Here is a 26752-nt window from a genome sequence, read left to right on the forward strand (position 1 = left end):
AAGTCATCTCTCACTATTACAACAGCAATTACCTGAGTGGTATCATATACTGTGTAATCCTGCACTGGTCTGTGTAGACTCCAAAGATACCTGAGGTTCTGAGGAACGGGGTGCTAACAGCAAAGCCAGACAATGACCATCAGTCCAGCTGCAGCATACTTTTCCATCATAAAAGGAGGGAAGGCTTTACTGAACAACAAGCTTTCCACATTTCTAACAATACAGAAATTCTTTTCCCAGTGTCTCTTTTTAGGCATGCAGCTTAAACACTATGGCAGGGAACAACAAGAGCAGGTTGCTCCCTAAGGAAAGCTGAGCTGGCAGCTAAGGGGTGGTTACAGCGCAGACTGGGCAAGGACCTCACCAGCAGCATACAGTTCCACAGCACCAGAGACAGGCAAGCAAAGCAGGATAGCAACAGGAACAGGTCTTGTTAGTGGTCCAGTGATCATCAGGCAAGACAGGGTCCCACATCCATCAAGAGACGCACTACAGCACTTCAGGAACAGAGCCAGCAGCGGGCCATCTAAGACATATTTCAGGAAAAGATTGAAATGCCCAGCCTGAGCTTAAATAAGAATCCCTGTTCAAAGGTGTGGGGAGACCTCAGGTGAGGCTGGTCAGATTAATTACAGAGAGGTTGTTACTGTGCTCAGGGTCCTGATGCAGAGCACACAGGTTTATATGACTGATTTTTAAGCCTGTGTCTTTTTGTACTATTAGCAATATAAAAAGAATACACACATAAAGAATACAGGAGAATGTTACACATGCTTCTCATTCCCCAGATTCTTTGTTACTCTGCAACAGCCTTTGGACATATATCACAATTCTCTAACATACCCTGGATCATTCTTCTCCTGTAATGTTTGGCGAGTCATTTATGAACTTGATTTCCTTTCTGATACGTGGTGCCCCAAATGCTCATGAGCTTTTAAGTCCTTTCATAAGTGATAAATTGCCTTATAACTACTCCAGAATGTGACAGAATCAATTTTCTGCATTTCTTTCGCTTTTCTGTCCATGGATTTTTATAGGAAGCTCATTTAATTAGAACTAAATCTATATGAAAGAGACCCTGTACTCAAGTAAGTACCTTGTATGTGTTAAACACAAATTTTGATCTAATAAATAATGTTTCAATTATTTTCTAATATGTCTTTTTAAGTACCTTGTGCTATAGTTAACATATATATGTATGTAGTTATGTATGTACATAACTAATGCACAAGTACAGTTACATTCTCATGCATAAGTGGTCTGCCACAAAAATTTGCATTTAATGATGAAGGCACAATAATTCTAAGAAGCAAGAGTCTCCCCTAATCATAACACACTACAAGACAGGAAGGGAAAAAAAAAACAATACGAAAAGAAGACAATCATTGTCTACTTACACTAATTTACAAAATTAAATGAACTATTAATCTTCAAAATCAGTCATGAGAGATTTTTTATTTAGGAGTAGATATTTGCTTTATGTATAAAGTGAAAGCATGGATTATTTTCATGTCCTCTCATGCACAGGAGTGAAACTTTCTATATTGCCTAAAGCTTTAAACATTCAGGTTGTACCTGACAAAGTGAGTGCAGTTTGGAGTTGAGCCCTTCAGCGTGGGTATTAGCCATAGTCAACAGCCAAGTTTAGTCCTAGAAGGTTTAGCAAAAGAGATTTCTGGCAGTCGTTCTGCACCCAGCAATAATTTTCCCAGACAGCAATGACTACAAGCATAGGGAGCAGTCTACACTGAAATCAGCACCTGTTAGAAATACATGTACTCTGCTGGAAATTGGTAACTACAGTCAGAAGCAAGAAGGTAATCAGTGCAGACTCTACAGGCCAGTCATTGAATGCTTCCTGATGCTGAAACAGATAGGCTGTATGCTTCTTGAAGCTTCTGTACTGCACTGCACAGAAAAATATTCAATTGTAATTAATGATTATAGAAATTTGCATAGTAGTCCTATATCAAGTGCCATGTGACCTTCAATACGGATTATTAGAAAGGTACAAACCCTACTGGAAATATGGGTTTGAGATAAGCATAGTTTTGCTCAGTGTGGGTTGAAATGATAGGCACTCTGAAACCAGTGCCTCTACAGGCAACTAACAGACTGGTAACCTCTTTTAAAAATGTGGGCAATAGTGGGAACCGCTTCCTAAGTTCCTGAAGGGCTAACAGATATCATTAGGAAAATTAAATCCTACAATACAGGAAATAGGTCTCCGAGTATATTGCTTCAAAAGAGGAAAATATTTTTGCTTATTGCCTCATCTGTTTCATTTCTAACTTCATTGGCTTTTAAAAATGTATTCAGCCTTGTGAATTATTCTATGATGGAATATATATATATAAAAAATTTATTCTATTATACTGATCTATGTTCTGTGAGTGAAATAATTTATTTTACAAAATTAAACGATAACATTATGGTGATTCTTAATGTAGCATCTCTAAAGAAACAACTCCTTTTAATCTTCACAGAATACATACATAATGCCCATAGGAATAATTCATAAAAATAAATCACATTGACACATTCCATGATATCTTGTAAGGCCCTGCAGGGTGGCAGTGGCAGCAGCCACTTTTATTTAGCATGTGTCTATTCCCCCAAAAGCTTTCTGTCCTAGTTTTAATTTGGCTTTACAGCATGCTAAGTAAATTGTTTGGATTTTTTTTCCCCTACATTTGAGAGACTATCTGATAGTTCATTGCTAACCTTTTTAAAGCTGACCATAGGTCAGAAGCATCATCATTCCCTCCTCTGTGAGAAAGTTGTATGTACCTATAGCAGATTTTTATGGGCAATTTCTCTGCTGGTGTGAAAGCTCAAAAGAAATGTTAAACCAACTAATACGAAGAATCAAAGGGATCACAAGATCACAGGACAGTTCACTTTGGAAGGGATCTCAGAAGGTCAATGCATCAAATGTTATACGTGGGGATGACTAGCTATCATACATACAGCAGAGCTAGGTCAGACCAAGAAGGTGGCACCAAGCAGGTCATGAGACCAGTATCATGAATACCATGATATAAAAGCAACGTTTCTGGTATTCTTTTGTGTCAAGGCAGTTAGAGTTGCTTACATACTGAAGTATCACTGTTTATCATTAACTGGTAGTCTGAAAAGTGATCCCACGGGAAGCTTTTCTTGTCTCAGGAATGTTCTTGTCAATCAAAATAAAGGCTTTGATATGGAAAGCAAAAGCTGGACACCTCTTTTCAGCTTCAGCTATTCTATGGCCTTCTTCCCAGACTTGCATCTATGCTAAGTATTACAGTTCTGGACCTCTTAGCCCTCTACCATCCTGTCTGTGTATTGTGTATCCTCTAATGGAGAGGTGGAAAAATATATTCTGAATATGTGAAATGCAAATAAGTAATAACTCATAGTAAACATCTGTAATGTTTTATTTATAAGCTACAAATACCCAAATAGCTGTAAATTTATTAGGAAGATATTTTCCTGTTTGTTTGGAGTTGTCCAAGAAATGGCCTTGTCTCACAGACTATGGAATAAAACATTTTTATTTTTAGATATGCATACCTCATGCTATTTTACTGTTCCAGTTTAATCACTACAAATGCAATATACAAATACACAGCTGCAGTGTAAATCCAAAGATACCCAACAAACAACACCTCCCCCAACAAGCAGGTCTCACTTAACTGATATTCTAATAGTTCCTCTTTCTTTATTGGATTTAAGGAGGGTTTAAAGGCTGTATTGATATTGAGTTGCAACATATGTTTTACAGTGTTTCTATAATATCAGGTAGAAGGTGTAACCACAGAAAGTGTTTCCTATTGAAATTAATACATATTTTAAAACATGATCAGAGAAACTGGGTGAGTGGAATTTTACATAGAAAAAGGAAGTTAAATTTATGGTCTCTGCATACAAAAAAAAAATGTACAGAATCCTTGCTTTCACAGGTAATAAATCTTAAGATATTTTTTAGGTATTGTACAGCTGCTAGGCAATGCAGGTCATGTGGATATATATTCTAGTAATACTTCTACAGGCAGTAATTTTAAAATTTATTTCTCATACAGTTTGAAAATATATTTGAAGAAGTTGTAGGACAGTGTCTCTTTAAATCTTTTTGGTATGAAATAGCAATAATGACGGTTTTTTAGATTAACATTATTAGCCTTTTTTTCATGAAGGTAATATATTCCTAGTGGTAACCTGTATATAACTAGGGTTTTTTTTCTATGTACATCTATCCTATAATCCAAGATTAAAATACAGTCATACCAGTATGCAAAATATTACCCACTTATAGTTTTAAATGTTAAATTACCTAAAACCTTTTTTTTTTTACTATGTGTTTCATTTGAAGATCCTATGGTTTAGTTCTCCCTGGCAACCCTTTAAGAGATGTTATTGTCTACCCTTATTTTACATGTGAGGCAAGTGAGAAAGAAAATTAAACTGACCTATACAAACTTACTCGATTATTAGCAGAGTTGAGAGCCCAATCATAGCTCCACTGAAGAGAAACCTAAAACTTTGAGGTGGTTCAGGATGGCAAGATTCTGCAGAAGGTCTTCTGTTTGTGCTGCTAAAATATTTTCCTCAACATTAAAAGTAAGAACAGGGATTGTAATATTTAAAGCTATGAAGTGGAAGGCAGTACTCAAACTTATTTATGCAACAGTAGCCTTTCAAAAACCTTAAACTGAGTCTGACATTGAAAAAAAATTTGCAAACTGTACCATAATTCTTACCTCCCAGAGATAAAAGTATGTTCTGAACTTCAGCTTGGGTTGAGCAACCCCTCAATTTGCAGTTCTGAGCCAGGACCCTGATGGCAATGCAGCTGCTCAGGTCTCTAATAACCATCACTTCAATCACCATCAACAATGAATGTAAACTTTAGAACTGCCTTGAGCTATACAACTAATTTGAATTTTTTGTGCAGTTCGAAAAAGAGGGGATTAATACAAAACAATGTTAGAAAGAAAAAGCTCTTGACTTTGAAATAACCATTTTTCTTAGGGAACTTAATGAAAAATTTCCACATGTAATATGAATTTGACAAGCTGTGATGTTTGTGCTGGAAATATTACTGAAGGGACACTAGACGGGTTATCCTTTTGTCCTCCTTTGAAGCCAGTAGCTTCACAGCCATTGATTTCAATCAGAACAGTATTATGGCGAGTACCTTGTATAGCTGCTTTTACTCTGTTTTTTCTTTATGGAAGATAACGTTTATGTGATTGCACTACCAGTTTGTCTGCTTGTCTGTCTTTCCAGTAACTTTAAAATGTATTTTCCAATTTTAATCCAATTTAAGAGGGTACTTGACTCAAACATACTAAATCCCTGTAGATTTAATGAAAATAAGAATCTGGGTAGAAGACCCTGAGTCCTACAAAGGCCAGTGCAGAGAGGGACTGACCTTTAATCATTCTGCTTGGTCTGCCCACCAACCAAGAGACAACAGCTTGCACATCGTAACAAACTAACCATGAAACCCTGGGCTAATCACAGGATGTTCCGTATTGTAAAACCTTAATTTTAGAACTGGAGATAAGGTCATGTAGGGAATGTAAAATGAATGACTAAAATCTCAGATTTTACCAGAAATCAAACTTGGCCCTTAGAGCTTTCAGTGGCAATATATTTATCTTGTATTTGATGGAGAACAAATACAAGTCTTCCCTTCAAGACCTGGATCTCCTTTACTGACTTTCAAAGAGTTGCCCTTGTGGGATATGTTTGACCCATTGATAGTATTAAAGTTTCATTACTTGCTGACTCTTCTTTTATAATCTCTTATGTGTACAGCTGCTGAGTAGTTAAAATAGTTCAATATGAACAAAATAAATTCAGAAAGGATAAGCCCTCAATAGCCATTGAGAACAACAATCAAATGCAACTTCTTGCATGAGAAATTCTTGATTTTCTTATTCACAGAAGGGGGAGTGTGCCAGATAAAGGGTGACTTGGCTTGTACGTGGTTCTTGCATCCTTCCCTGAGTGTCCTGTACTGGCTAATGCTTGTTCTTTCTCATTACTTTGGAAAAAACAACGCAATGCCAGGAACGGGTACAGGGCCAAACCCATCTCTGCTCTCAGAACCCCACTGAATAGTCACTGCATTGAGAACATACAAGAGATTAAACTTAAAAGAATAAACGCTACAGTGGGTTGTTATTTTGGAGATAGGCCACTGGGCTATAGGTGGACCTTTGGTCTGAGCAGCATGGCCTTTCTTCAGTTCTCTGTTCTTGTAAGCTGTTGAAACTTGATTAAAGGTCATATTTCATTCAGAAGCCTCTGTCTGACACATGGCAGCTCTCTAGGACCTGCAGCTAGGGTAGGGTTACCTGTGATTTATGATGGCTCTGGAAATTATAACTAGTGCTGTCTAAGCACAGAAGAACTGAAATCATAAATACACTGTTTATAAAGTAAACCCTTCCCCAAAAAAGGAAGGTAAAACTAAAACTCGAAAAATTCAGTTTCTTTGGAGTATACTTTAGCTCTAGACTTGAGACCTGCTTGGGACTATGTACTACATGATATGACATGCATAATTTTTTACGTTAGTTTCTTGTTGAGTGAAAACTCATAAAATTCCTGTTGGATGCCTTCCGGACTATGATGCTGTACTTTTCTGCAGCATCTGGAAACTATGTAGTTCCAATGAGTATCTGCATATGACAATGTCAAAACCATGTGAATGCGTAAAATGTCTCATCTATGTATGATAAAAGAGGGGATCAGATGAGGTAGTGCAAACTAGTTCATCAAAAGCATTGGTACCATTGTTGAAGTCATCTGGCCTTGAATATTTGCATATCTGTCATGGAAACACTTTATGGTCAAAATTGTGTTACGCTATACACAGTAATCCTACCACATTAGTATTTCTGAAAGTGGTTTTGTCCACTCTGAGGCAGATAACGAGGACTTTCTAGATAATGAAGTACCTCCAATAATTGAGTCAACTCCTGCAGATTTTACTGTGTTAAGAGCCATGTAAGAGCAAATTATGGGGGGCAAGATGTATTTGGTGGAGCAAAATCCCAAATGATTCATATAAAAAGAAGATTAAAGGTAGTCAGAGCACTTGCAAGACTGTCCCTTATTTCTAACAAAAATATTTATATTACTTAAGAATTAAACTAGAAATACATATGACAAGGAGACTGCCCACAACTGTATTCCCAAATGAAAATTAATCTGATGCGCTCTGCAGATACTGTTGGACAAAATAATTATGATAATATATGAGGGAAATATTTGAATATTCCACAGTTTTCTTTATGTGAGAGTCCACCTAAGATGAGGCTGCATAAGCCTTAAAAAGAGAACTTAAACTTTAAGATTGTTTTTTTTCCTAAAGCCTTAAAAAAACCCTAGACGAATGACAAATAACAGTATAATAATCAAAACAATAATAATCAAAAAACAGTAATAAACAGTATTATTGCTCCACTGGTTTAAGAAATGCAACTTTTTTCAGTGTGGTTTAAAGTGTAGTTCTGTATGTGCTTGGTATAAAGAGTTGCTACTATTCTTCAAAGCTGTGATTTTCCTCTGTAAATTTGGTCTTCTCTGTCATCCTTTAGTTCCCCAGAACACATCATCTGACAGTCCATTAGTTGTGTGAGGGACAGAACTTCTTCCCTTCGGTGCCGAGGAGGGAATTAGTGCTCAGTGGGAACCTCATGCACGAGAGGCCCAGCCGGGACCGGCTGGTGAATGGCTACTGTCAGACCTCACTTACGTTCTTTCAAGCAATTTTAGAATGCAAAACATTATCTGTGGATTATATGGGGTTTGATTACATTAAAGCAATTATTTCCCAGCTCCTGTGAAACTTTGGAGACGGGGAAATGTTCAAAAAGCTCTGTGTAAAACAGATTGCTGGTTCCTGTTCCCGCTCTGGTGGCAGGCAGAATACCAGAAATGGTTCTGCCAGAAGGGAAGCTACCCAAGGCTGCCCTCCCTGGCCTTGCATCCTGGCTCAGGTGCCTTGGTCACGGGCAAGGATTGCCCTCAAGTAGGCTTTTCTTCAGTAGGTGCACCAACTGTCTCTTCCCCTCCCCGCTTTAATCCCTGTTTCCATTAAATGTGTGCAAATGTGATCCCCCCATTTTCCTTGGCTGAAATTAGCAGATTAGTTTATGAGTTATTAAGGAAACGCATCCGTCCACGTGAATGCGGTGTGGTCGCCTGCAAGTGGTTTCCCTAGGAAGCCAGGCTAACGGCGGTGATCCTCATGCTTGATCCTCACTGCGAATTAACTCCATTCCACCCATCTATCCAACATCTTTCGGTGTGAGATGCCTTTTAGGTGAAAGCTGCTTTGCCCCAGTTGCTGGCAGCAGTAACACTTATCCTCGGGATATTTCCAAACTGTCCACACTGAGCTGCATGATGCAATCGAGCATCAAAATGTGTAGCGAAGGGCATGTAGTTTACATAGGAAACTTAAAACTTGGTATTGTTTTCCTTGCTGAGAAGTCCTTTCTAGAATCTCAGTGACGTGATTCTTCGTAATCTACACCCTCTGAGTGAGTTTTCTTCGAGGGAAGCGGCACAGCAGCAGCATGCCTGGCCCTGCACTCCCCGTGGTGATATTCCCATATCCATGGGAATACGGTTGGGTGTTTATTTCAATCACGCTTTCTCTCCCACTGATTTGGTTTTTTTTAAGTCCCCTTTGAAGGCAGTATAATTTTAGATTAATTTTATTAAGCTATTGTAAATCTCCTGTGACCACTCACTTCTCTGTAAGTAGCAAGGTACCACGAGAGCGATGAAACATCCGGTTGCTTTTAAACTTTTATAAAAAAACTTTTCTTTTTTTAAAAAACTTGTTCTTAGTTAATTCCAAAAAGGTTGGCTTAAACAGGACAAGTACCCAGAGCACTTCCCACGCGGATTTAAAGCCACTTTTTGTTTTAAAGTGTTACTTTGAGGCTCAGGCTCGTTTCTGGAGTTGCAAGCGGGAAGGTGAGCGGCTTCCAGGGCACACACGGCCCCCGGGCTGCGCTGCGCTCCAGGGGGGCGGGCGGGCGGCACCGGGGCTCCCGTTAACCGCGGGCGGCGGGGCAGCGGGGCTGTGCTCCTTGCAGCGGCACGACAGTACCGGGAGACGGGACTTTCCCCGCGGGGCCGGACCGCTCTGTGTGTCCGCAGCAGCGCTGCTCCGCGGTCCCTCGCGTTTCATAACCGGCCCCGGGAGGGCTCAGCCGCCCCGCCCCGCGCCGGGAGCCCGAGGCAAGCGGCGGCCCCCGGCCCCTCCCCCCGCTCGGCGGCGGTCCGCACCACCCCCTCCGCCGCCGCTCCCCTCCCCCCTCCCTCCCGTCACAGCCGGCCGGCGGAAGGACAAATAGTCCTCTCCGCATTGTTCGGCCCGCACAACTTTCGGCCGCCGCGCCGGGGAGCGGGGCCGCCCCCGGGCGGGCTGGGGGCTGTCCCCAGGATGGGGGGGGGGCCGCCCCGCCGCTGGCCCCGTTGGGGGTGGGTGGGGGGGCGCGGAGGTCCGGCGGGGCGGGGGGGCCGGACGGGCGCTGCCAACTTGGATCCCTCCGGCTCGCCCCGCCTGCGGCCCCGGGGGAGCGGGACCCGGCGTGTCCGGGGCGGTGCCGGGGGCGGGCCGCGCTTTGCGTGCCCCGGGGCGCTGCCGCGGCGCAGCCGGCGGGGCCCCCCACGGAGCCCTGTGGCGGCGGGAGGGCGGTTCCGCCACGGGGCACCCCCCGGCGTGGCGGGTCGGCGCGGAGCGGACGCAGCTTCCCGCGGCTCTCGGCGGTGGCTCCGGGGCGCGGACACCCCCGGGGGCCCTCTCGCTGCGGCTTCCCCGTCTAATCGACCTTTTTTTTTTTTTCTTTTTTTTTTTTTTTTTCCCCCTTTTCCTCCTCCCCGTCACCCCCAGCCAACTTTCTGCTCCTGCCGGAATTCCTCCCGCTGGGACCGGCCCTCACGGCCAGCTGAGCCCCGGCTCAGCCTGGAGCCCCCCGCCGGCGGGCGTCCTAGCAGCGACGGGGGCTGCCAGGTCACCCCTTAAGCGATACTTTTGGCGAGAGGTTTCACCATCACGGCCTCCTGCAAACGTTCTAAATCCTTCCTATTGTACAATACGTTACGTAATATTTATGTTATATAATTTTAATTACCGCGAGGTAAACATAGCAGGCAGCACTCGGGTTATCAGTGCGATGGGCCGTGCAGATAGCGGTGAGCGCTGCGCAGCCCCAGGCTTGGCCGCAGCCATGTAGCGGCAAGCGCCTTCCTGGGATACTGCTCCCTGGTCTGCTTTGGAATAGTGTTCCCTGGTCTGTGGGATACTGCTCCATAGTCTGCTTTGGAAGGAAGAGCTGGAGGAAGAAGACAGTGCCTCCCCAAGCGCTTCATCCCAAAATTTCATGCCTGACAACAAAAATCTTTTAATTAATTTTTAATGGGCTTGAGTAAGATTCCAGGTGACACCGGGAACGAGTCAAAAGGGAATTGCTTTGGCCCGTGCAAGTTGCAGGAAACAAGGTTGCATTGCTGTCTCTCCCGGGAGGTCCATAGGGAGCAGTAGAAAGGATTCTGTGGTTTAGGTGAGGGTGGGAATTTGTTGTAAAGAAAGAGAAAAAAAAATGCCAGCAGAAAACCTTGGAGCAGGAAAGGTTTGCTGACTTTTCTCAAGGGCTATGGATTTGCTGAGCAATAGCATTTATCACGGATAAATTGCTGGCTGTGGATGTAGGCTGAGCACATATGTGTTGATTTAAAGGAGCCATTCCAGTGAAAACTCCATCCTGGGTCAAATGCTGTGCCGAGGAACACCCTAGGAGCTCATACAGTTTGGGTGGCAGTGGTGAATTAATTCAGCGTGTATAAATTTAAGAATAAATAAACCAAAAGGAGACATGCAAGCTTAATGATTCTATTCACACAGGCATGATACATTAAATAGTAATATGGAATACATTTTCTCACATCCCTGAATGCACAACAGCTGTCTGCTGTATCAAACATTTTTCCTTTAAGGAGTGGGTGGAAAGCAATTCATGAAGGCTGTGGAAACAGCGTATGAGTGTGATTATTTTCAGGGGGTTGTACTCAAGTGATTTTGTTTTTATATTCCTTTTAATTTTTTTATGTCCTGTATGTAATTCTTCATTTTCACGGTCATGTAGAAGCATGCGGAAGAATGTTGCCATTGCCATCTGGCAACTAGCAATTCCCTGATTGCACTGCTTGGTAGCTGACCATATTGATGTTGGTAGATCAGCTGTCAGGGCTGTTACCATAAAGATTTACAGTTGCGTGGTATGCTCTGTCAGAGCCTGGAGTTCACCCATGACTCTGCGTGCATGGGTTTGCCTGCCTATTCCTTGCTCTGCTCCATGACAGACCTGAGACTTCTCTGAGGAGAGGTTATTTGCCTGCAAGATGAATACGTTCATTTATCTTGATAGAAAATTCACTGATGATAATATGAATGGGAAAGCATCTTCAGGAACTTAGTCCTGATCGCTGGAGTCCTTGCTTACAAAACCACTAGCAAAACAATTGTTGTTTATGATTGCTCTTATATTCCTCTGCTATCCACCTGATCTGTTGCTCCCTAGGTAGGGAAGACCTTTTGTTTTTAAAGAAGTGAAAGAAAAAAGGGTGTAACAGTTGCAGAAGACAGTAGCATTTCAGCCTTGTGTGTAACGTACAAGGCGGGTACCATTGTGTCACAGCAAAGCTGGCAGGTTTTGGTTTTGTACAATTTGTGTCATATGTTTGCCACATTTGCACATGTGTAAAGAAAGAACCAGAACCGTAACTAGGGATTGAAGCAGGAATGAAACTGAAAGTATTTGCTTGCAAATGGACAGCTCTTGTCATTGTCCCAACCAGGTTTCAGATACCTATTTCTTCAAGTGTTTTAAAATGTTTATGAAGTCTTAGTCATATTTTCTCATAAAGATCTCTAAATAGCTAAAAGCAGAGAGTTTGTTTGTTTTGTTTACTTATTTATTTATAAATGTTGACCACATTGTTTTCTGTTTCATTTTCTGTGTATGACTGACGGCATAAGGATATGGAATGTCTTTTTTTTTTTTTTTTTTTTTTTAAAAATCCTATCTGCACTGAACAGGAATAATTTACAGGTAGTGTCAGAGATAAAAGGATTCTAAGTAGCAGCTTAAGAAAGGGGTTGGAGAGTCTGAGAACAGGTGAAAGACATTATTGCATGGATATCGTGCCTTGATGTTTTGAGTGCACGTGTTAATTCTTATCAGTGTTACATGAAGAGGGGTTAGCAACTGAGTAGGTTAAAGATTCCAAATCTTTGCCAGTGATGATGTTTGGTACCCGGGAAACATGAGATTAAATCTCTTTTACAATTTTATTGTAATACAGGACGTGATAGTTACTGATCTTTCACAGCAGTTTTACTCAAGCTACCTGCATGAGTTTCTTCTGGAATTTCTGATTCAGCCAAGTCATTACAATTTTGGCTCCCCAGAGCAATCTCCTTTAGGTTGTACTCACGATTTATTTTTGGCCAAAGCATACCTTTCCTGAGTCCTGGGGTACTTGCTAAGTTGTCTGGCATAATTTCTGGAAACTTCATTTATGTTTCAGTCATTTTTTTACACGTGCCTGGAAGTGAAGTTCTTCAAAGAGGACAGTCAACCCGTAGAGAAGCAATGCAGCAGAACAGCTGCTGTAATGTGGCTTTTGGTAATGAGCGTGCTTGCTGCTAGCGTCTGCATGAGAAAGTGGCACGTCATTGTGGGCCAAATGGAATCTCTTACGGTATTTTGTGTATCTTGAAGCCCTATGTCATGTGTTTTGTGGATGTATCATCTTCCACTCAAAAGTTTCTAGCTGTAAAACAAAAAGCCTACAAATGTGAAACTTAAAACCTTAGGTCAGAGAGCAAATAAAAAGTATTGCATTTGAAATTAATTTTAATACCGTTACATATCAGTACAAACAATTGTTAGCATTCCTGCTTACAGCTGCTTTAGATTTAGTCAGTTTTCTGACCAAGGCTTGTTGGCATAGCAGAGGTACTAGCTGGTACTGAGCACCAGTGCTGGTTAAGAAATAAGACATCAAGAGAAACAATAGTATTTTCACAGTATGTAAACGGGGTCTTCCTTGTAACTAAAATATGTTAAAGGGCATTCCTCATGAAATGTATAGTGATCTCTGTCACTGGGTGCTTTCAAATGAACGACTATTTATACATCAAGGAGAAAAAGTACATATTTATGTCCCTCAGGGGCACAGGGAATGGAAGTCGTTGTGTTGATATTTTAATACAAATTGCTTCCTGCATTTCTAAGTGGCAAATACATGAATATTCATAGAATCACAAGGCCCAGGTGATCATCCAGTACACGGCACACATGGGAGAAAACCGAAGGAGAATGTTTTAAGGCTCCAAAACCTCCAGCGTGCCTTTGCCCGGGGGTGGTAAGTTTGTTATCACCCTCCCCTTCCTGCGGAAGGTGTCACAGGCTGGAGCTGGAGCTGGGGGTGGGAAGAGCGGAGCTGGAAGGGGCGGCGGGGGCCGGAGCGCGCCGTGCATCTGGCTGCGTGCCAGCCCAGGGGGGCGCCAGCAGCACCCCCGAGGGGCGCCCACCCCCGCCCCTACCCGCTCCGTGCGCTCCCGCACCGCGCTAACCGCCCGCAGCGCTTTAGCTCCTGCGAGGCTGAGGTCGCCTGTCCCGCCGTTTCCCCGCTCCCCCCGCTCTGACGGACCGTGCCGGGAGCCGCCAGGGGCTCCCGGCCCTTAGTGCCCCCGCGGAGCCGAGCGGGGCGGGCGGCGGCGCCCGGCCTTGGGTGAGCGCGGGGCCGGGCCCGGGCGGTGGCGCGGCGGTGCCACCGGGGGGCTCTGCAGGCCCGGTAGAGGCGCGGGCGGCTGCGCGCCGCCAGCGGGGGCCGCGCCCTGCCCCGCACCGCGCCCTGCCCCGCACCGCGCCTACCCTAACCGCACCGCGCCTGCTCTGCCCCGCGCCCCGCTCCGCACCGCGCCTGTCTCGCACCGCTCCTGCCCTGCCCCGCACCTCTACTGCCCCGCTCCGCATCGCGCCTGCTCCGCTTCACGACCTGCTCCGCACCTCTCCTGCCCTGCTCCACACCAACGCTCACCCTGCCCTGCCCCGCTCCTGCTCCGCACCGCTCCTGCCCTGCCCCGCTCCGCACCTTGTCCCGCGCCCCGCCGCCCCGCCGGTTGCACACTGCAGCCACCTTCCCCGCGGGCCGGGCTGTTCGCGCTGCCGGCGGGACGCGCCTGCACCCGGGCGGGAGCGGGGGTGGCCGGCAGGGGCTGCTGGCCCCGGCATCGCCCCCTCCGGGGAGCCGCACGCTCCCGCACCGCCGTGCGTGTTGCCGCACTTTGACACGTTACGGGTTCAACCGCGTGTTTCAGGGGAAGCTGCTGCAGAGCGCTCAGAACTCGATGTGACTGACGCGCGGTGGTGTTTGCACAGCGGGGCTGTGTGCTTGTACTGACCCATTAAAAGTGTTCCGGCACATCGCCGGGCGTGCGTGTGTGGGGCGAGCGCGGGGATGCGCTGGGGGAACGTGCGCTGCTGCCAGCGGTTTGGGGGCGGGGGGCGGCGGGGAGGGGGCTGCTGCCGTGCGCCCGCGGCGCTGTCCCCGGGCGGGCCGGGGGGTCCCGCTGCTTCCCGAGCCGCCGCCACGCGCCCACAGGGCTTCCGCGCGGCGCACCCGCCGCCATCCACTGGCCGCCTTCCCCCCTCCCCCTCCTTCCCCAGCCGGCTGGGGGGCGTCCCGGCGGAGCCCGGGGGTAAGGCGGGGGCCGGGCCGGCTCCGAGGGGTGCCCGCGGGGCCGCCGTCAGCGCGCCAGCGCCTCCCGCCCGCCCCCGGCCGGCAGCGACGCGGCGCGGCAAGGGTTAAGGCCGTGGCGGCGCTCGGCGCGGAGGGATACGGAGCCGGAGCCGTGAACGTGGTGCTGAGGCTCGGTAAGCAAAAAAATGTCTGCCTGAGGGAAACCCACAAGTTCCTTCCAGCGGGGGGGGGGGGGAGCGCTCGGCTCGTCGCCTCCCACCCAGCCCGCGGCCCGTCCGCCGCCGCCGGCCCGGCCCTGGTCACCGGAGCGTCCGGGGGGCAGCAGGTAAGTGCGGGCGGCCGGGAGAAGTTGGCAGAGAGCGGCAGGGGAGGGCAGCGGCGACCGGGCGCCCGCGGGGGCAGAGGCGGTGGCGAGGGGCACGGCCGGGCGGGAGCGGGGCTGCCTGGGGGCCGCGGGGAGGCCGCGGTGGGGAAGGGAGGCGCCGAGAGGCGAGCGCCGAGGGGCGGCAGCCGGGGCCCGCCAGCCCGGGCGGCGGGGCGCTGTGTGCGGCGTGCCGGGGGCTCCGCTGGCGGCGGGGCGGGCCGGGCCGCGGACCCCGTGAGGGCTGTGGCCCCCGGCCCCGGGCAGGAGCGGGTCCCCGCGGGCAGCGGTCGGGCCGCGCGGCTCCCGGCACTCATAAAGGATCGCGGTGGCCGCGGCCCGGGCGCGCCGGGCGGCTCCGAAACTTGGCGGGGAGCGGGGCTGCGGCAGCGCCCCCGCCGCTCCCCCGCCGGGCACAAGGGAAGGCGCGGGCCCCGCCGCCCCTCCTTCCCCGCGCGCCCCCCCACCCCCCCCCAACGCGCGCGCACGGCTCCCTGCCCCCCCCCCCCCACCCCGCGCCTTCCCGTGCCGCCGCACGCGCCTTCCGCCCCCCGCCCGCCCGGCGGCGGCGCGCGGCGCCCGGCGGCTCCGCGTCGCGTGTGCGCGTGCGGTGCGCGGGGGCGGCTCCCGGCCCCGCCGCGGTCCCGAGAGCGGAGCGGCGGTGGCGGAGGGGCGGGGGCGCGGGCGGGAGCGAGCCGGCCGCCGGCTCCGGGCGGCGATGCCGGGGCAGAGATGGCCGCGCTGAGGCGCATCCCGCCCCGCTCGCCCGCCCCATTGTTGCGGAGCCCGTGAGTCACTTAATCTCCCGGTAATTCTCCGAGCTCGGCGCGGCTGCTCGCGGCGCTCCCGCCGGCCCGCGGGGGGGGGACCTGGTTCCCGGTGGCGGCCCCGCTGCGGCGCGACCGTGCCCCGCTGGCGGTGGGGGAGCCTGGGATGCGGGGGCAGGGGGAGCCGGGGGAAACTTGAGGAGAGTTGGTTAGTGCGGGGGAGCCGCCGGCAGCGCCGGGCTGCGGGTACCGGCGGCCCCTCGGCGGGAGGGGCCGGTGTCGGGGGCCGGCCCCGCGGTGAAGCGCTGCCTGTGCCTCTCTCCCTGCGCCCAGGAGGTGATCGGAGGAGCGGAGGAAGATGAATTCCCAGCAGCAGAGGATGGCCGCGATAGGAACGGACAAGGAGCTGAGCGACTTGCTGGACTTCAGCGCGGTACGATATCCGCGGGGGCTCCCCGCTCCTGCCCGGTAACGCCACCGGAGCAGGGGCAGGCTGGCTCCGGCTCAGCCAAGTTGGACACCTGAACTTTGATGTAATGTCTAGACTTGCAGATTTAATACTGTAATACCAGCTGGGTCAATTGGTTTAACTGGTTAAAATCAGGCTGACCCAGTGATGGCATAATCTAATAATTAACGTTTGTTAAGCTGGCGTGTGGCACCGGTACGTTGGCTTTTTTTTGCTCTTTCTTTAAACAAACCAAAAGAAAGCTAAATGCCCGCAAATAACAGAGGTTGTTTATGGACTGTTTTGGCATAGAAAATTATAGGTGTTTTCTGTGTGATGCTTTGAACAGATTTCAGAAGGGTGCTTGATTTTTATAAACACAACAGAAAACTACTGGCCCCTCAAAAGTTGTCTTTATCCCAGTGACTTGAAACTCACAGATCAGCAAGGAACACATTTTAAGTTGCAAAATTTAAGATCTATAACAATTTTAAATCGCCATCGTAGTAGTAGGTCTCATTTTATTTTCTTTAAACTTGTTTGTGTTTATGTAGAGAAGAGATTTTTGTGGTGTAAGTCAATTGCAAGGAGCGCTTTAGCTTGTTGGTTTTATGGGTCTAAATGTGCATCTTGCGTTATGTTTATTTTCTAGTGGAAAAATGAATGAAATAATTGCTTCCAATTAACATCTTTTAAAAGTTTATGTTAATAATTTAGCACAGAGTTTCAAAGCCAATTTAAACACTTTTTTTTCCCCCTCCTTTTGCAGATGTTTTCCCCACCTGTTAATAGTGGGAAAACCAGACCGACTACGCTAGGAAGCAGCCAGTTCAGTGGATCAGGTAGGGTGCATCCAAGATACATAAAGTTCATGTAACTAGATCTCAATGTTTTTAGCTTAGTCTTTGTGTGCTTGAAGTGTGGTAAATCCTTCACTTGTACATATTCTCATAAGACATTCAGATTAATTAGAGATGTGCTCTTTTGATCTGACTTTATAGTACTTTAACCATCCTTTTCCCCTGTATGCCTCAGACTACTCATACCAGTGCAGCGAGGTGTTAAGTATCCCTAGTCATACTGACATGCAAGGGGTCTGTTTATCTGTTATGTTAAAAGTTAATGGCTTCTTTGTTTTTGTTAGTTTGATAAAATCAAACCTACGGGTAAGTATTTCCTAGCCCCTGTATGAAAGGGGAGAACACTTAAGTGAAATGCCGAATAATGAAATACTCTTGACTCAAGGATATATTTCAAAATGCAGTTCTTAAGGAAAATGTAAGGCTAATACAATTTTCTAGTACTGGGTAGTTCTCAAGATCTCCACCAATAGAACTCTCTCATGCTGAAGCTTTATCGGTGCATCTGGAAAACAAGTAACTATTCACAAGTCTCATGTATTTTGTGGCTTCAGTATCTTTTCAACGAGGTCCACCTAATGGCTGTTTTGAGAGGCTTTTAGGCTAAGCCTGTGATAGGAAATAAGTGCATTTTTTTAACAGATACTTTGTATCATTCTTGTGAAGGGTGTATTTATTACTACTTACCAAAAGAGAAACGAAAGTAACTTTTAAACAATGTGTTTTGCTCTTTTTTTTTTTTAATGTATCCTTACTGCCTGTGAATACTGTGAAGTGATATTTTTGTTTTTATGAATACAACAAAGTGATGTTTGTGGTTTTAGTTAAGGTTAATGAGAATTTATTTTTAGAATAGCAGTAGAGGGGTGAAGTAGTTGCTTGAAGTTGTGCAGTAACATCGCCTGTTCAGCTCTTACTGCCAGAGCTGTTACTTTGAGAGTCCAAACAACACCTTGCATTTTAGTGATGCTTTAAAACTTGTTTTTGAAGGCATCTTAAAACTTCTAAATCATAATTTTGCAGACTATTCAGAGAGTTCAACTGTCTGCGACATTTAAATTAATGAAAACATGTAGCAGATGTTGCAATTGTCACATACCTGAAGAAGCTTTTAATTTTTTCTCTCCTAAAAATATGTAAGTGGTTTTGTTTTGCTCTTTGAAAGTGTGTCAGGTTTAAATAACTGGCAATAGTAACACAGCAAATTCATATACGGTGTAGTTAATAAGTTTTTTTTAAAAAAAACAAATATTCAGGACTGTTGTTTCTCAAAAGCTTGCTTTAGAAGACATTCAGGCAGCTAAAACTTATTGTGGGGAGCACAACCTGAGCACCTTTGTATCCCTTTCCCCTTGCTTTTCCTGAGAGAGTAGAATAACTTTCTGTTGAATAATAAAGCTTTCACTTTTACTTGAGCTCTCAGATCAGTCTTTGGTAGTGGGCCTTGCCCTATTTGTAGGTAATGTGTCCCCTTCTTTCCTTGGATGGCCCAGAAAAAGAGAGAATGCCAGAATACTTAGCTTTCTGGAAGAAACAGTGTTATTGACTCCTTGAATTTCTTCACCAGTATAGGGTATCATCACACAGATACCAATCATGAGCAATACACCGCAGCTGTCAAGCAAGCTGCAACCTCAAGTGAATTCCCCTTGGAAAAGATAATGGTATATAGTTGTGGGCTTGAATTCAAAACATTGCTAGTTGTAGAGGTTTACTGGTTAGCGGGATTGTATGCCCTAATTCTTGTAACATTATGACCTAAGTCTTGACCTAGGGAGATCACTCTGCAGGAGTGAGAGGCGCCAAACTTGGATACTAGTTGTGTTCTGAGTCAGTGTTAAGTATTGTAGAATGACTGTGTTAAGTTTGCTGACAAAGTACAGGCATTTAATTTCTAGCACTCTGATTTAATTGTGATCTTGCTTTAATTGCAAGTGTTCTGTAACTTTTGGGAGAAATAATGTTTGAAACTTTTTTTGGTTTTACTACTAGAAGCCACTTTTTAAAGAGAAACATGAAAGGAGGAGGTATTTGTTCCTTTGAGCTATCTAGTACTGTACAGCACTGTATGCACAGGTTCCTAAAAAGTACTTTTAATTTTTTTCTTTGAATATGGAGTGGTGCTGCCTCTTACAGAGACTTTATATGATTTTGATGGCATGACAGACGTGAAGCTTCCTTCAGTATCTTTCCTGTTAAACTCAGTTTTTTTTCTTTTTCCGGTTTCCTTTTCTTAGTTGCAATAAGAATGTGTTTATTGTTTGTTATTATAGAGTCCCCACCTAGATGCAGCCTAACGGCCCCCGTTAAGTAGGTTTAAATCAATTGCCTGTCTGCATGGCTCTTAAGACTGTATATTTCTGGGAAATCTGATTTACAAGAAAGGAATGGTCATGATGCATTTTCCTTACCACCACCCAGGGCCCCTGTTTAAAAGGACAAATTAGTTGCTGTTCGAAGATGATTAAGTTCCGTTTGTTTTTCAGGTGTGGCTTTGCAAAGTGTTGGAAATACCAGGATGAATGTTATTAATTCTGGTGTAACGAGCTCTATCTGATACAATTTTGCAATATTTCTATTGATTGTGTTGTAAAAATATATTTGTCATCGGGTTGCGTAAAATAAATAAAACAGCTAATATGACCGATACCTGTAATTTGTAGGAAAATGCTGTCATGGAATAACATACAAATACTGTATTTTGATTAAAAGATAGCTCAAGACTGGTGTTGGGGCAGGCTTGCTTTTTACAGGTCAGTCAGTTATGAATGAAAGCTGCAGATGAAATAAGTGAACTAATCTGATATCGTAGTATCTTATGACAGTAAGTTGTGTAAGCTGCTGATAAAGTCAAATAACTTGGTCAGACTACTGGTGAAAATAAACATATTGGAAAAGTAACCTGATACGTAAGTCAGTGAGTTAAGTCACAAAACATTCCTTGTCATACTTGCTGTAATTATCTCTTGTTTAAAACAGAACTTCCCATTCTTTTCCCCTCCAAAGCCCACTTGTGAAGATAAAGCCATTTCTGTCTTAGAAATTGTAGAAGGAGAAGGCAAAGGTCAGAGATACTACGTTCTATCGGGCTTCTTCATCAGGCTTCTTTGCAGATTATTCTTAAAATCAAAATTTTCTATGCTGCTATGGGTAAGAGCAGTCTTTATGATTTACAGTGAAATTTTGCTTTGTTTGGCTTTTGTCAAAGCCACAAAATATGTGCCAATACAGACCTGGATGGTTACCGATTTTGCCCAATGCCCTTTATTTATTACAGTAACTCCATAAAAATCTAGTCATAATATTCAAATGCCTGCCATAGGCAACAAGAGTGCAATTTTCCTATGGGTCCTGGTAGGTTTGATCTCAATTTCAATTTTTCCTGTGGTTGAAATTCTCTAATCTCAGGTGTGGTACCACAAAACAAACCCCTTTTTCCTTTTCTTATGCAAGGAACTTGTTAAAGGTTAAAGAAGAATATAACTGAGACAGTATCTTCCTATGTGGCCTACTAGCTTGATTTTTTTTGTAGCCTCCTCAAGGATGGCATTATGTACCAATGGCATTTTTTTTGCATGTGGCTGTGCACTTGCATATGGGATGTATCAGTTGAAAAGCTGAGGTAAGATAATGTGGACGTCTAACAGCAAACAAAGTGGTAAGAGTTTAAAGAGGTACAGTTAAAGAGCTAAGCTGTCAGAATATGACCTCTTACCTGTTTCTCCTGAAGCTCGTGAAAAACGAGTGCATGCATTGGTGTGTGGACAGCTTTGGGCACAAGTCTTGTGTGTACCCAGACATTCCTCATCCTAGCCCTACGTGGAAAAAAAGCTCCTGAATCTGTCTGTTTGATCTCCATTTGTATTGGTTTGGTCCCTTTAATGCAAATGCAAGAGGCTGCCCTTTCCACTTCTTTCTGCTAATTTACTGAGTTTGTAAGGAATGGATTGGGATAGGCCACTAATTAGTGGCTTGATGCAAAGACCATTTAAGTTGATAGCCTGCCATTAACCTGGGTGTCCCTAAATTAGGGCCGTGTGTCTTGAGACTGGACACAATGGCAGTTCTTTAGCAGGTCTGTTAAGTTACCAAACAGCATTAACAAAATTAGCAAAACATGACTCGATTACTGTTCGTCAGTCTTCTAAACTCTTATTTCCTTTTTAGTTTTGCATCAACAGTTCCTTGTACACCCTACCCCACCCCCCCCCCAAAAAAACCAAAACCAAAACACAAAAACGCCAAAAAACCAACCCAAAACCAAACACAACAAACCAGAACCAAAACCACAAACCCCCCAAAACCAGCAACCAACCTGGGAGAGACACCTGGCTGGATAGTATTTTAAACAATGTGTTCATTAATCTACAGCAAGCGTTGAGAAAAGGCACTCTCAACTCTGACAGCCAAATCACAGCCTTGGCAAAAACTGCAGAAAGATGAGACTTTTTTGTTTATGTAATTCAGTGCTCCTAACCTTTCAAAATACATTTTTTTTTTTCATTTTCAGAACTGTGATTCCTAAGGAGAATCAGTTCCCTGATACCTTTCTATGTGTGTTTATGGTTGTGATGTGCCATTGAGGTGTAGGAAATTCCCAGTGCCTGCTCCCAGTCTCTGTATTAAGGAGTTGGTGAGAGGTCTCATGTAGTCACATAGTCTAGTCCTACAATGTGTTAGGTCATGACAGACTCTTAAAAAATCAAATTGGAAAAAAAAATAGTGAAATGCCTTTATTTCTGGTTTTATCATCCAAAATGTGTTATGATCCTGTGTGGTTTTGTTTACTGTTCAAAAGCAGATAAGCTTAGTGTGTGTTAAATGCCAGAAATCTAGGGTGGCGTGTTAACATAAACATTAGGTCATGCAGCTGTGTGGCTGCTTTATTATTTTTATTTTTAGTATCGGATTTTGTCCTCTAGCTCCATTAGAAGTGAATGAGCAGACCTGGTAACCTGGTATTTCATCTTGGGCCTGAAGGGTGCTGTATTCTGTCCTCTTCTGGGAAGGGTTGTGCTTGAAAGCAGAAAGATGTCCGTAGCTGCTTTCCCCTCTAGTTGTTTGTAGGGGAGACCCATCAATTACCCTTCAAATGGGCCAGACGCAAGTGAGATGAACGTTTCGGTCTGGTTCTCTCACCTATTGCAGTTAGAAACCTAGAAAGGTGACGCAGTACTGATAAATATGTGACTCTGCTGCTTGCCTGTTGGCAGCCTTCCTCTCACTCTTGCTGTCCCTTTTCCTTCTCCCCTTCCTTTGCCTTTGGAAAGATAAATTATCAGACACATACTCCATGAACAGTCCTGAAAAGTACTGCGTGTAAAAGGGCTAAGTAACTTCTTCCATATTCTTGTTTAAGAAAGAGGAGGGAGGGAAAATTTTTTGATAAATGGAGGGAACTGATAACCCAACTTTAAAGCAGGTGGTGTCTTGCAAGGTGTTTGTGGTCACGTGGATGTTGAGGGGTTTTTGTGATTTAAAAAAAAAACACAAACCAAAACCAAAATGGAACAGTAACAGTGTTCTGAATGTAGCTGTGTGACCGGGTAAGTAGGTGTTTGTCCACCATTTGTTGCCATTGGCCGTTGTTTTGAAACGGCCCTTATCACTTCAGGTGATGGTATAAACCTCATGTCACTTGGTCAGAAATCCCTTGCTGTCTTTCAAATAGCAAATTGTAGAATTTCTAGTCGTGTTTGTCCTGTCTTCTGTTTAGATATACACTTGAAGCTGTTAATAAGGGAAACTGTAACTTTTGCGGTAGTGACCTGTAGAAAACATTCTTTCAAAAAGTTTATCTCTTACTTCCAGCAATCAGTTTTCCCTGGGTGAGAGCAGCGATGTGGCTGGTCATTGTGTTTACAAGCACAACATCTAACCTCCAATCCCTATATAAATGTTACTGTCTTGCAACTCAAGGAAGATCTTTGCAGTGTTATTTTTGGGCAGCTTCAGAAGGTCCAGGGTCCCAGTAGTGCCTTGTCCTTTGCTGATGTAAAATTGCCCAGGATGGGGCACCTCCCACCATCACCATCCACCCCAGCTAGCAGCTCTTTGATCTGCCAAATTTTGCTGATCCGCTGTAAGTGCTGAAGAGTATCCAGGTGCTTTGGAGAGTGGTCTTAATAGCATGTGGAAAGGAATATGATCTGAAGTTGTTGCTGTATATTTGGATTTACCCAGAGAGTAGTGTTGATGTAGATGTAAACACGAGGACTGAAGGTTTGGGTGAAAAGGAGGAAGTATCCTGAAAAGAGACTGAGGAAAAATCGTGTCTCATCTGAGGAGTTCCTTTTCTTTAAAGAGAAGTATAAATGAGATCCTTGGGTATTTGTCTGTCCTCTAATGACAGCTGAACTTATACTCAGTCCCTTGATTACTGTAATACTCTTATTATGTCTGTAGCTTTTGGTGGGGTATGTGGGGTTTTGGTTTTATTTGTTTGTGGTCTTTGGCAAGGGAATTTCACGTTAAAAGCTTGTCATTCATACATATATAGCAAAGTTCACATACACCGCCCCTTCTTTCCAGCTGTCACACAAAGGGAACTTAACCCCTTAGTCATTTTGCTATCGAGTTGGTATGACAGCTGTTTGTCTCGGATAATTCTACTTTATCCATAGTTGAGCCTATAGATACTCTTACATGCATTTCTGTTAATCTACTGTATAGTCTACTATAAACTTGGTAAACTGTGTTTTAAGTTGCTAAAGGTATAGTATACTACACTAATGTTGAAAATCGTGTGTATTGTGAACAGAAGGATGATTAAAACACTAATGTAATACTATATCAATTGGTAAGACTGGGGTTTGTGGAGACTATTTCTAAAATGGAAAGATGTTTATTAACTTTAGTAGTTTACTAGACCTCTTGAGCTGACTTATCTTGACTGTGGAGATGCAGTTCATTTTTTATATGTTTTTAATTTTTTTTTTGGTATTCTAATGTTGGAGGATTACATTTTTGGGGAATAACACTGAGCATTTTTAGAAGCTTTATATAATTTCTTAAATTACCTATACAGCCAGATGCGATCTATGTTATATAATGTCTTCTATTTTAAATTTCCTTCAAAAGAAATACTATAGTTTATCATATTTGAAAAGTCAGTTTCAGTAAATGAATTCATTGAATAAAGTTTGTTCTCTAGAAAGCTTTTTTTAGAGGCATTGTCTAATGTGTCAGCACTCCTTGAGAAGTATATAGCAAAACTTGATTAGTTTCATATATTCTGCACTGAGGAAGTCACTAAATAGTAAATAAAGAAGTAAGAAAAGGCACTGTTTTCTTCTGTATGTGAATTATTTGATGGAGGTTGTTATTGAATACTGATAAGTAGTTTTAAATTCAGTGTACACCTTAATCACTTTTTCGGTGTTTAAACATTGTAAGAAAAGGGGGAAAAGTATTATAAGGACAGTAAATGTATTTTTAATATCTTCCCCCTCTCCCCTCCCCTAATCAGTGCTGACCATTCCTTTAGTTTGTTGGGTGTTTTATTAATACGAAAGTTTACAAGTCCCCCAGTTCTATTGTATACCTTAACCTGATGATTTGGAAGCACTTGTGGACTTCTTAAATACTAAACCCCATTATTTACTAGTGGTTGTAGGGGCACTTTTTTTTTTTCCTATTATGAGTCTGAGATGAGATAATGATAATTTTTTTAAGTGTCTTGAATGAGTGCCTTGTTTTTTTCATTTGTAAAACAAAGCAATGTTTGTAAACAGAACATTCAAAACCATAAAGGACATACTTTTTTGGTGAAGATGTTAACTGAATACCAAGAATGATCAGAAAGAGCAGCTTCTGTTATATTTAATAATATCCCATTGTCTTCAGAGGATAATCAGGCTAAAATGTACCCAATCAATCTTTAGGACTTTGTTAGATTCCTCTTGTATACTAGGGATGTGTGGGTTTGTGGGTGGTTTTTTTGTGTTTGTTTGGCTTTTGTGTGTGTTGTTGTTGTGTGTGTTTTTTTTGTTTTTAAGAAGGAGATGAAATTGCTTTAAATTTAATAAACTTCATGTTCTTACTGATGTAATTTAGAGAAATCTCGCTTGATCACAACAGAATAATTGTTGTTGGTGTTTTAAGGAATACTTCGAAATGGGAGGTGGAAGAAGAAGAGACTTGACAAAAAGGGTTTACTTTACAGCCCTGGTAGTAGGGTAATGCTCTCTAGGAATGCTAGTAAAACTTCAGCGTAAAACTGAGTAAGGTTTGTCTTGTATACTTCTGTATTAGTTTAGTGCTATGGAAAACTTCAAAAAATGCTCATACAATACAATTGCGTTTAAAAAAGAAGGTAAAAAGTGTACATTTCTGGTATTACACACAATTTCTCTTTATTGGTATGTGGAAAATAGGTACATCTTTTTACATACAGTTGACAGTTTTGAGTTATTTTTTCTGAAGTAAATCTTGTTTATTGCAGTGGACCTGATTTCTTGTTGTGATCTTCTGCAGAGATAGCCTATACTGTGGTTTGTTGTTTTTTTTTTTTTTTTTTTTTTTTTTGTTTTTTGTAAGCATGTGAGATACTTATATTACGCTTTTCAAGTCTGCTTTTTTTGGTATTGCAGACTTCCCCCCCCCCCCCCCCGTACCAGCTGTACTGCAGAAATGGTGGTATTTCTGTGTCTTCATCAGGTTGTTAGTTACGTGGAGTTCTAGTGATAGGTTGAACCACTTGCTTTTGCTGTTCTACTTTCTCTTGCCTGAACAAAAATGCAGGAAACATTTTGTTTGTGCCTTGTCTCTGGAAGAGCTCTTTGCTGCTGAAGACGAAGCAATGGTAACATGGAGAAACTTAAGTTAGGCTGGGTTGGAGCTTTATATAGAAGTGTATTCTGAGACTTGATTTGTGAAAATTACTTTTTAGACTGTGTATTTCCCCCCTCTTTTTTTAAATGTAAAGATGAATAGGCAGAACTAATTGTTGAAAAAAAAACCACCCAGTAAAACAAAATAAAAATTTGGTCATTTCTAGTTGAGTACCTTTTGGGGTAAAATAACAATCAGTATCAGATTGTGCATCTTAAATGAACTGTGCGTGTGTGTTAAATGAAATTGAGCTTAAACCAAAGTTTGCCCTTAATTCAATATAAGCAAGAACTTGATCTGTAGTAATACCTGGTATCTTTTTTTATTCTGTTTAGAGTATGACCAAAATGTATTGCTAATTTTAATATGTATATTATTGCCTTTGGAGAGTGAATTGATTTATAATTCTCCTGTCTTCTTCCAGGTTCAGGTTTTACAGACAAAATCTGTAGTGTATTGAGTGGTTCCAAGCCTTGCATAAAATAAAACCTGAATGCACATGGTTGAATTTTGTGTGTACAACCTGAATCTTTAACAACTATCTAAAAGAAAAAAAATCTGTGTTTTTTACTTGGAGGCAATAATAAGAGAATCAGAAGATTTAGCGAAACATGAAACTTGCTGAGTGTGATTCATACCCATTAGCATATAATGTGTGAGAAAAATATTAAAAGTTTAATTTAAAACAACATCACTTTGC

General features: G+C 43.9%; 1 protein-coding gene across 9 annotated transcripts in view; it reads left to right on the plus strand.

Annotated features, from left to right (window-relative positions):
* The first annotated feature begins 14939 nt into the window (after positions 1–14939).
* The window catches only part of TCF12 (transcription factor 12), a 174085-nt gene continuing 162272 nt past the window's right edge, over positions 14940–26752 (plus strand). For 5 of the 9 annotated variants that reach the window (XM_040600202.1, XM_040600207.1, XM_040600209.1 and 2 more), the window contains exons 1-3: positions 14975–15109; positions 16246–16345; positions 17130–17202. In XM_040600202.1, the coding sequence (XP_040456136.1) occupies positions 16271–16345; positions 17130–17202 (148 nt within the window). In that variant the 5' untranslated portion in view covers positions 14975–15109; positions 16246–16270. The other 4 variants (XM_040600204.1, XM_040600208.1, XM_040600203.1 and 1 more) reach the window with 4 other exon arrangements.

Source organism: Falco naumanni, chromosome 7 (assembly GCF_017639655.2).
Source record: "Falco naumanni isolate bFalNau1 chromosome 7, bFalNau1.pat, whole genome shotgun sequence".
Classification (NCBI taxonomy): domain Eukaryota; kingdom Metazoa; phylum Chordata; class Aves; order Falconiformes; family Falconidae; genus Falco; species Falco naumanni.